Source organism: Triticum aestivum, chromosome 2B (assembly GCF_018294505.1).
Source record: "Triticum aestivum cultivar Chinese Spring chromosome 2B, IWGSC CS RefSeq v2.1, whole genome shotgun sequence".
NCBI classification, from domain to species: Eukaryota; Viridiplantae; Streptophyta; class Magnoliopsida; order Poales; family Poaceae; genus Triticum; species Triticum aestivum.
In genome coordinates, this window is record NC_057798.1 from 630,944,946 (window position 1) to 630,955,717 (window position 10,772).

At 46.0% G+C, this 10,772-nt stretch overlaps 1 protein-coding gene across 5 annotated transcripts; it reads right to left on the minus strand.

The window, feature by feature from the left end:
* Nucleotides 1-3,050: 3,050 nt before the first annotated feature.
* Nucleotides 3,051-7,030, minus strand: LOC123046405 (ubiquitin-like modifier-activating enzyme 5). Of its 5 annotated transcripts, XR_006422294.1 has the most exons (6): nucleotides 6,627-7,030; nucleotides 6,471-6,539; nucleotides 6,259-6,370; nucleotides 5,785-5,986; nucleotides 4,111-4,589; nucleotides 3,051-3,378 (listed from the first exon to the last, which is right to left on the minus strand). XR_006422294.1 is itself a non-coding variant. In XM_044469769.1 (4 exons), exons 1-4 carry the CDS (start codon nucleotides 6,702-6,704, stop codon nucleotides 3,362-3,364), a joined length of 276 nt encoding a protein of 91 aa, XP_044325704.1. In that variant the 5' UTR covers nucleotides 6,705-7,030; the 3' UTR covers nucleotides 3,051-3,361. The 5 variants fall into 5 exon arrangements, 1 of the variants encoding a protein (XP_044325704.1); XR_006422291.1 differs by lacking the exon at nucleotides 5,785-5,986 and having other exon boundaries at nucleotides 4,111-4,302; XR_006422292.1 differs by lacking the exon at nucleotides 5,785-5,986.
* Between the last annotated feature and the right edge of the window lie 3,742 nt (nucleotides 7,031-10,772).

Consider the following 10,772-nt stretch of genomic DNA (forward strand, 5'->3'; position numbering starts at 1 on the left):
TCCCGATGAACAGGACCCCTGTTTCGACCGTAGGAGGTCCGTTTTATCCGTTTTGCGGTATGCCACACCCCTCCCGATCAACAGGACCCCTGTTTCGACTGTAGGTGGTCCGTTTCCTCCATTTTGTGGTACGCCACACCCCTCCTGATCAATAGGACCCCCGTTTCGATCATAGGAGGTCCGTTTCCTCTGTTTTTAGGTACGCCAAACCCCTCCCGATGAGCAGGATCCCGTTTCGAACGTGGCCGGTGAACACAAGGCCGTTTCCTCCGTTCTGCGGTACGCCAGGCCTCGTTTCCATCGCCTGTTCCGTCCAAGCCCTCCTGATGAACATGACCACACATTCCGTTTCGACCCAGCCGGTTGGCTCCCACGCGTTTCGTTGCCTCCCGATGAACACGACGCATTCCGTTGCCTCCCCATGAACACGACACATTCTGTTGCCTCCCCATGAACACAACGCATTCCGTTGCCTCCCCATGAACACGACGACGACGATGTTTCTCCGTTCCGACCCAGCCATGTTCACGAGCCCTGGTTGTACGTATGTGCGAGTAGGCGTTCGAGACCCCGCCCGTATGTACGTATGTGGCCATATTTTCTTTCTTGCACCCTGGCCGTTGTACGTACGTGTACATGCTACATGCGCGCCTCTACAATGACACGTGCGCGCCTCTACATCCACCAGTATGTACGTACACGTTCACGACCAGAATGACAACGCTACATACGCTTCGACCAGGTGGGTCCCGACTGTCAGGCAATTCCTTCCGGGCGAAGATGTAGCTGGTGGGTCCCAGCAGTCAGGGGGGCGAATCGTTTTTTTGCTCGGACGCACTTCCTTGCATGCGAAGGTGTAGCTGGTGGGTCCAAGTAGTCAGGGGGCGAATCGTTTTGTTTTTTTGCCCGGACGCACTTCCTTGCGTGCGAAGGTGTAGCTGGTAGGTCCCAACAGTCAGGGGGGAAACATTTTTTTCGTGAAATACGGTGGCCCGTACGGTGGGTCCCCGCTGTTAGGTGGAGGAATAATTATTTTGCACGTAATAAGGAGGCACTTCCTTGCGGCCACCGTGGACCCAGCTGTCAGCCTCTCCACGTATATTACTCTTCTGATGGAAGTCGGTTGTTGACCACATTGACCACGCCGCGCCGAGAGCACCACAACGTGGACGACGGCGAGGCCTAGGAAGGGGACAACGCGGAGCCGGGGAAGATGCGGCAGTGGAAGCCCGCGCGGAGAAGAGTACAAGGGTTCACCGGTTCGGCTGCAGTGTGAGGCTGTCGTCGCCGCAGAATAACATGGGGTGTGGGTGAGTAGAGGGATGCCCAGGCCAGCGGTGGGAGTAGTAGGAGGCGCTGAGGCCTGCGCGGCAGCATAGCCGGCCACGGGAGGCGGGAGCAGGCAGTCCCGCCGGCACTGCTTTGGCGGCTGGAGCAAGAAGATCAGAGATTGAAGAAACACGACGGCCGTTGGATTGACATCCAATGGTTACGTCTGCTAGAAATGTTTGTTGACGTATATAATAACGAAAAAAAATCTTTTATATGCGTCAACTAAACAGTCCCACAAAGTCAGACCACTCCTTTTTTTAAGAATTTATATATAGCTCATGGTAACTTCTTATGCAATTTATTGCAGCCGTTTTTTTTGGTTGGCCAGGGCCAATTTCGCATATTTCTGTGGGTTCCAAACTATTTTTAATACCGAAATGTCAAGCCAGATTTAAAGTACTTTGAAGATATATTTAAATTAGGTTAATGCCCAGTGAAATAGGAATCTGAAAATGTGAAAAAAATTATAAAGTAATTGCCAATTTGTCATCTGTTTTTATATTTACAACCCATTTCATATTACTTTCAAGATTTGCAGGCATCTTGAAAGAGTTGCAGCCCATCAGGGCATAGAAAAATAAGTAGGCCTGGATTGGGTATTCTTCAGAAAAAATAGACTGGGCTCATTTTCACAAAGAAAAAAAATAGTTGGTCTTGTCACATGGTGAGCATAAAATATAAGCCTGGGCTAGACGGGCCACATCCTAGTTCAAACCCTGCTCCGTCTCAACAATAACAAAAAAATACTGCTCGAGCAGCTACGTCCGAGGTGTCAGCCGATCTTGTGTTGTTCTCTTGTCTATTGACTATATACACTCACAATGTCGTGGGTCCCAGATGTCAGGAAAACACTAGGAGGAAGCATTTTATTTTTCCATACGCTGAAGTGGTGGGCCCCTACTGTCATCCTATCAATGTACTTCTGCCGATTCCTGTTGTTTGTTGACCATGTTGACAACGCAAGAGGGCGGCGCCGCGGCGAGTGCACCAAACCGCGCGGAGGACATCGACGTTAATGATTTAGCAGACGGTGGGGCGGCGATGCGTGCGCTGAGGCGCAGCCAGCCGTGGGAGGAGAAAGCAGGCGGCCCCGCCGTCGCTGGTTTAGTTTTGGCGGCTGGAGGAAGACATGACTAAAGAAACACGACAGACTGTAAAAGCAGCAGAAGTACTTAACAACCTAACTGAAACCAGCAGGGGCACTTAACAACCAAAGTTGAAAGCAGTATGAGTACTTATACATGTTCAACCGTACAAAGCACGCCTCGAACAATGCTACTTTGCCTACAGTTAACCAAGGGTGAGGCCGCCAAGCACCAGGACAAGGCCCCGGCGCCACCCCGTTCATCCACAACCTTCTGAAAGCGGCTTCATCTCACAATGTGGTCAATAAACAGGATATTTGCTTTAGAGCCATGGAAAAGCATGAACATAATCTTCTGTCCTATCACTACTAGGAAAAAGGCTACTAGCAGCGCTGGTAAAATGGCTACTAGCAGCGCGGGTACCCGCGCTACTAGTATCGCGCTACAACTAATAGTTAGTAGTAGCGCGGGGTAAACCCGCACTACTACTTAACATTTTACTAGTAGCGCGGATGTCACCCGCGCTAGTACTAACGGAATAGTAGTAGCGTGTCTATAGTACCACACGCTACTAGTATCCTAAATACTAGTAGCGCTCCATTTCACCCCACACTACTACTAATTAATTAGGAATTAAAAAAATAAAATCCATCAATTCCATTTTATGCATACAATTCTAACAACTAAAACAAGCCCAGATTTGTAATAACCCAACAGCATTACATATTATTCCAAATCGAAGATTTATAGTAAACCAGGAGCATTAGAGCATATCCACACATCTACACTTATTGCCTAATCACTTATTCCCTGCTAGTGCAAACACAGTTGAAAGCAAACAAAAATGCATAAAAACACCAAACTGTGGCATTCTATCCCTCCAAATGATTTGCTCCCTCTCCATCCTTGCAATCATCTTCTTCTCCCTTATGTGCTTCTCCCATTTATGAATCCAAGATTTCTGTAAAGAGCAAAGAACAAATAAAATTAAATTTTAGCAGACATATATTTCCTTGCATGTTGTGATGTACAGTAGCTACGGGAATAAATATACGAAAACAAAAAAGTGAGTGATTTCTATTAACAAGAGATCGCCTATGTAATAGCTACAAACAAATGAAATTAATGTCTAGATAATATATATTGCCAATCAAGCCTAGATAAACTATATATTGCCAGGTAATAGGACATATCTAATTTTCACATTAATTGCCTTTAGTTTTCTTCAAAACTAAATACACTTAAACTTAGATCATTTCATATAGATGTTCAAAGGATAATACGGCTAAAAGAATCCAATTTCTTTGCTTTTTTGAAGTAGTTTAAAAGGAAAGCATTAACACATAATAGAAATGATTATATGCCATAGGGTGATGCTGGACAGCTAAAAAGCTCACAACCCTGGAAAGAAGAACGGTGCGACAAAGGCGCGCGTTCCCTTTTAGTGACTACCATTTCTCCTCTGCGGGTTTCCCTAAAAAAACTTCTACGGCTTCATAACAACCACCAGGCAGTAAAGTTGCCCTAGGGATACATATTTTCCTTCCATTTGGTAGACAATATGAAGATGATATATTGTGCATGTCCGGTGAGGCGAGGAGCCAGACATGCTACAAATTATACATCCACAAACTACATTAATCTACATGCGAAAAAATAGGGAGAGAGTTAGGGCAACCAAGTTGTTACGCACCTGTGAACAGTGTCATTGTTGTGGTCGATCGCGGTCTTTCTCTATTCACTAATAGGCTGGCCCTTATCAATTCCTGCCGCGTCACCCACTCGCTGGCGCCTTGGCGCCCTTCTTCTGTTCTGCCTTATATCTTCAGTTTGGTCAGTACCAGCCTGAGTTGCATCCCTTGCTTCAGTGCAGATCGCTGACACGCTACAAGGGAGTAGAAGTGACAGTATGTTCTCTATGGCTTGATAACCATTGGATAACTGAATCTCTCCACAGGTGCACTTCTTCAGTAGAGCCTAATTAACGAGTACTGCAACCGGCCAAGTGGCCTGCCGGCAGCTTAGATCACTGCACCTAGACTCGGTCTCTGGCTAATCATCCGGCCAATTTCATCTCTGATTTTGACATATATCTTTGTTTGCATATATTTCCCAGCTTCTTAATTAGCTATCAGTATATAAGTACAGCCTTATACATCTCTCCTTCATGATCTAAAAAACACAGCCTTGGTTAGTTTAATTTCTCAGCAACTATAGTCTACTGATTAATTACATGGTGGGTGTACTGAAGAGGAGCAAATTGATCAGCTGTATACTAACTGAAAGGTTAATTGAGGTAGGTAGAAAGAAACCTACTGAAGGCTGTTGGAATGCAGTTTTGTTTTTTATGCTAAACCTGTAGTATACTGTACACATATATACTGTTGGAGTTTAATGTGGCATATACTGGTGAGTCCTTTTATACAGAGATTGAATAATTTCAGTGCCAGTGCCATTACATGGTAGAGAGAGAAGAGTGGAGTGAGCATGACTAGTGAGTTCGTACGAGTTGAGACACATGCATGACTATGTACCTTAATTTCATTAATTAACGAGCAGGTTAATTTGTAGTATGATCTTCTTGATGGCTAATCAACACAGTTAATAGAATTGATGTGTGCTCTGAATTCTGATATATATCCTATGGCCAAACTATTATTACGAGTACTATATATGAGCTGCTCATCTTGGGCTGATAAATCTATAAAGCGCTCAAGCTCATTTGTCTATCAGAGTATACAGGCTACTTCGCCTGTGAACTTAAGAACTCCATAATGCTGACATCAGAGTACATATATCCTATCAGAGTGAAATTGCATGCTAGCTGGCATCAGGCAGGAACTGCTCCTAGTTGCTTGCGGCCATATGATTTGGTAAGAAACTCTTTCCAGCTGAGACCAGCATAATGCATGGCCAAAAAACATAGTGCATATCAAATTCATTCATGCAGAGAACAACAACATAATATGCATATGCGTTTTATGTGAAATTGCAGTTGGACGAACAAGAGAGACTAGAGAGCTATGCTGACAATTGAGTACTAAAACGTAAAATAAGACGAACACTACCAAATTCGATCTGTTGCGTCCACCCACATCCCACAAAAAACATCTCTTGGCACACTAAGCATTCCCCAAAAAAGGTTTTTTAGCTGTTGTCAGGTCCTTACCACAACACAAAGTCTAGCTGCGAGTGGTCTTGTACAAAGCTACTACAAAGTAACTTACAGGGATCATTGTCACCTAAAAACTAATCATATCAGAAATTCAGAAATTCTGCTTTGTAGTAGTACTTGAGGTCAAAAGGGTCAGCAACCCCAAAATCATAGTCACCTAAAAACTACTTCAATCAGAATTTCAGAAATTACCATAGTGCTAAATCCGCTAAGCCGTAGAAACATGACAATCAATCAAATGGTGGCTGCCCTATCCCCATGAGCTCAACGTGACGACCTCTCCTCTCTCCGTGGTCCGGCGACCTGAACCAGAACACCAACTCTGACCGTGCCTCCCCAACCTTGTACATGTATTATCTGATTATGTGGCTATTACTGCATTGACATCAAACTCCTGTGGGGTTGAGTAAATGTTGTTAACCACGATATTTCATCAAGGAAAACCTAGTATGCAAAGACACAAGTGTAGAGTAATCATCTACACTCCATCTACTCACTACCCTTTACATATTTGCTTGATCCATGATTTCCATTTGAGAACTTCACAGTATACCAACTAACGTCCTCTACTCAGAGAGGAAAGTTACAGGTCTGCTCAATGCCAATTGCCAACTCGAATTGCTTTCTAAGTAACGCCTCACAGCCAGATAAGAGCGAGATGCTTACCACAATGGCGACAAAGTAGTCGCGGATGCGCTCGTAGTTGTCGACGATCCCCATCCGCTGCAGCGCCATGAGCCTGCTGTAGGGGTTGCTGTCCACAACCTCCGCGCATGTCCTGCGCCACGCAACCCCAATCCGCAAGCCACAGTCAATTCCACAAACACACAAATACAATTCACCACCTAGAAGGACTGTCAAGCGCCATCAGATCGTACCTTGATCTTCGATCGGGTGGCGGCAGCGGCGCCGGACGGGCCCATCATCTTCACCATGCGATCTCGCATCTGGCAACAGGGGAGAGGAAGATGTGGGGGCTGTGACCGGAGGAAGGGATCGAGATCTGGGGAGGGAGAGAGCGGACGACGGCTTACCCGGTCGATGGAGGCCAGGTCGGGGAGCTGCTTGAGCGCGTCGAGGTCGCGGAGCAACACGCGCAACTCCTCCTCCATGGTCGCCGCTTTGCCTCCGCCGGCCAGCCGGGCAGATCTGTTGGAGTGCTAGCAGCGGCTGTCCGGATCGGAGTGTGTCGAGTGGAGCGCGGGGGCGACTTGCCGACGGCATAGGCGGGCAACGGCGCGAGACGGGGAGCGGCGGGCACGCAGCCGCCGGCGGGGCGCACGCGGCGGGGGGCATAGGGGCGGAAGGACGGAGGAGAGGAGGTGGAAGGGAGGCCGGCGGCGAGTGGGTTGGGAGAGGAGAGGAGGTTGGCTGCGTGGTTTTTTTTTTGAGATAGACGGGGGGTAGTGGGTGGCATGGGACGGTTGGTGGGAGGTGGTGGTGGGGTGGGACGGAGTATGGATCGGGCCGGGTGGACACGCATAGTAGTAGCGTGGGGGTCTTACCTGCGCTATTACTACTTACTTAGTAGTAGCGCCGGTTTTATACTCCTCGCTACTACTATGGCCTATCCCGGGGGCATTGTTGGAGACCATTTAGTAGCAGCGCGGGTTTATACCCCTCGCTACTACTATCAACTTAGTAGTAGCACGGTTTTTATACCCCTCGCTACTACTATCAACTTAGTAGTAGCACGGTTTTTATACCCCTCGCTACTACTAATTAGCAGTAGCGCCTGTTTTTAAACCGCGCTACTGATAAACTTCTGAGTATAGGGTTTTCCCTAGTAGTGTATTCTCCAAGATGGACGGGCCTTCATTATTTGAAACCACCCATGAATAAGTATCTTTTCATCTCCAAGGGGAATTGAGTAGGTCGACATAAACATCATGTTGTGACCAAGCGCAAGTCTGACCCGACCATTGTCAGGCATCTGTATAGGAACAATAGAACTGGGCAGTTTCTATTTCAAGAAGATCATAGCTGTAAAACTGTGTATAAGCAATAGTTTATGAACAAAATATATAACAGAAAATAGCTCGTACCATAAGTTTCTCGACACAATTGGACATGTTCAACGAGTGCAGCAGTGGCACACATATCCCACGTGGCCTTACACCATTGAAATGCCCCACAAGGACCTCAAGACGATCAATAAAGTGTAGGAACTTGTGGATGTCGTCCCAGTCAACTTCAGTGCCATCAGTAACAGCCGAGTTACTACAGAATAACAAATGAGCAGCCTGCTTAACTCTGAAAAAACCTACACGTGCCACCAATTATAAGAAAATATTAGTTAGAAGTAGCATCTTCTTGAGAGATTCGTTGCTACTTCTAAAGCGAAATTGTGATTAGTTAAACATAATAGGTGGATTAAGAAGTAATTTAGGCAACAAGCAAGAACCAGATACAAAACTAACATGGATGAACAATTAGAACGACGTCGGGGTGGAAGATCGCAGTGAAGATGAGACCAGGTTCTGCTATTTCCATCAACATTCATGCGCCAACTTTCAGTCCATAACACTTGAGAAAGTTTATCCAAGTTTGGCCATAAAAAAAGCAGCGATCTTCTTGGTTCATGAAGCCAACTCGGAACTTATATCCATGGCTTGTCTTCACTGTGACCATTAAACTAGTGTATTCAGTTATGGCAAGGCCGAGCATCTTGAGTGCATGTGTTCTGGAAGAGGAAATAATGCACTACAGGAAAAATAATATGAGAACACAATGTATTCCCTATCCAAATCTAGAAATAACTTCCTCCTTCACGTCAGTGTTGATCATCGTACTAGTAGTACCTTTTATCCAAATATAGCAATCCAAATTTCCAAATTAGTCGACAGCATGTTCAAAAAAACCCCACCCTCCCGGATAGAAAAGAGGATTCTAGGAACATACTGTGCGTGTTTCAAAATCCTGTGTTAGGATGAGAAGGAACAAGTGTGGCGTCTCGCCGAGGGTGCAGAAACCTATAGGGTACTCGCAGTTTGGGCACTACAAATGAAACACACTAGATTCAGTAGGAAGAAAAATGCATCAATGGCGGCGGCTGCCATCCTAGGATTACCTGCGACCAAGGGACTTGGATTTATCGGGGATGGATGAAGAATTCGTACCTGGTTCTCCATGAGAAAACCCTATGCAATCGCCGAGAGGGGGTTTTCTCTGAACAAGTAGACGATGGAGAAGGAGATTCAGGCCCAGTGAAATATTGCCACTTCGTCCGTCCAACTTACTACTAAAGCCGGAAAGGGGGGGGGGTTGTGATTTGACGGCTCATGGGCATTACTGTGGTGCTACGACCGGGGTGTGTCTATCGTGCAGTTGTGCACTCTAATTTGTGCATATGGTACATGGACCCCGTTGCCTGTTGCCCCACATATCAGCGAAAGGAAGTAGAAAGACAGGAGTAACTAGTTACACATATATTTTTTTTACAGAGAGATACTCCCTCTGTAAAGAAATATACAAATATTTTATATCACAACTTTATACATAAGAAATATCAAGGGGAATATATATAACATATATAATTATAAAAAACAGAGTTGTTTTTAACACAGTATAGACGAGTTGGTGATGATGGTGTGCCTGCCAGCTTGCAATATAGGCCGTCCGATTTATATCTGACGGATAGGAAGGAGACTATGGCAATTTTGCAAAAAGGTACCCACACACCTCTCCACATTTGCAAATAAGGCCTTCCCTCGTTCATCCTTTTCTCTCACAAGATAAAATACTCATACAAATGCTTCTTGATGTTACGTGCAACGCACGGGCATTATGGGGGTTCAGCTTTTTTATGGGGGTTCAACTGAGAATATAATACTCAGACATGCTCACGGTTCTGGACTTTGGGCCGCAGGCCCACCCTGCATGTTTGGGGGCCCATGTGTTCTACCTCAGTGCTTTTCATATTGCAAGCAATCGGTACAACACTGGGTTTAGATGCTGTCGCAAGGAGAATACACAAAATTGAATAACGCACGGCGGCTGTTGGAATGAAATCGAACGACAGTTCCTAACCAGCAATCAGAGTTGCAATTCTATCAACGATATACCATGTGATAAATAATACTGTCGTACTACTTATACACACAGGACACTTGTTTCACCATGCCAGATTATTACATCAAAATCTCTCGGAGGATAGATCAGTTCGGCAGTTGCGTGCTGCTACTGAAGAATTTCAAAGTTGATTTGGACCAGCTCTCCTTGCCGAGAAAGTTCGATTTTGACATCATCCCCTACCGCGAGATATGATTTAGATTTGAACCTTGACCATCCTTTAGCATCAATCATCATGCGACCATCCTTTGTACTTACGGTATATTAAGCAGGTTCATTCACACCAAGGCTGCCCATGGTAAGAGAAACTCAGCCGCGGTCGCCCGGATTGTTGAACGACTCCCTCGTTGCTCTAGGAATTCTCTGTTTGCAAACAAGAAGACATACCCAAACAGTTAGATCAACACAGTGAATCATGTGAAACAACAAGAAAAGAAAAAAAACGAAGCACTTGGGCGGCCAATGCTTACCAAGAAGGTTGACATGTCGGTTTTCGTAAGGACTTTGGTATATGAAGTGCGAACTGCAGCCCAGTCTGTTGCCGGTGCAACTGCACGGGCCGGAGCAGATGCAAGTGCAAGTGTTGGTGCAGGTGCCGAAGCCGCTGCTGCTGCTGCCGGAGATGGTGATCGTTGTAGAGCTCGTGCCGGTGTCGGAGCAGGTGCCGGTGTCGATGCCCGATCCTCCGGTAGATCAGACTGATCCGCTGACGCGGTCGGTGCCCAATCCTCAGCTGGATCAGACTGAGCTGCTGCCGCTGTCAGTGCTAGAGCAACTGCCGGTGCTCGATCCGTTGCTGAAGGTGGTACCGATGTGCGAGACAGTGGCGATCGTGTCTGGTCTGCTATGATCAGCTTTCTAACTTGACTAGGATCCGTGACCTTGATCCAGTCTTTTTCTTCATTTCTTGTAAATGCGAGAAGGACTAATTGTGGCGTTTTTGTTAAACCAAACTGCAGTTGATCATAGGGATTCAGCTTGTACTCAGACAACAGACTGATCCAATTTTTTCCAGTAATATAAGTGATGGACAGTGCCTTCGTTACTGACACGACATAAGAATTCAAACCTGCAAAAATAGCCATCGTAGAGCAAACCAAACGGTTTAT

Excerpts from the sequence above, each read along its gene's own strand:
- LOC123046405 (XM_044469769.1), bottom strand. The coding sequence starts at position 6,704 with ATGGAGGAGGAGTTGCGCGTGTTGCTCCGCGACCTCGACGCGCTCAAG. Across the intron at positions 6,540-6,626 it reads ACCTGGCCTCCATCGACCGG|ATGCGAGATCGCATGGTGAA; the intron begins GTAAGCCGTCGT and ends CCCTGTTGCCAG. Across the intron at positions 6,371-6,470 it reads CCACCCGATCGAAGATCAAG|GACATGCGCGGAGGTTGTGG; the intron begins GTACGATCTGAT and ends TGCGTGGCGCAG.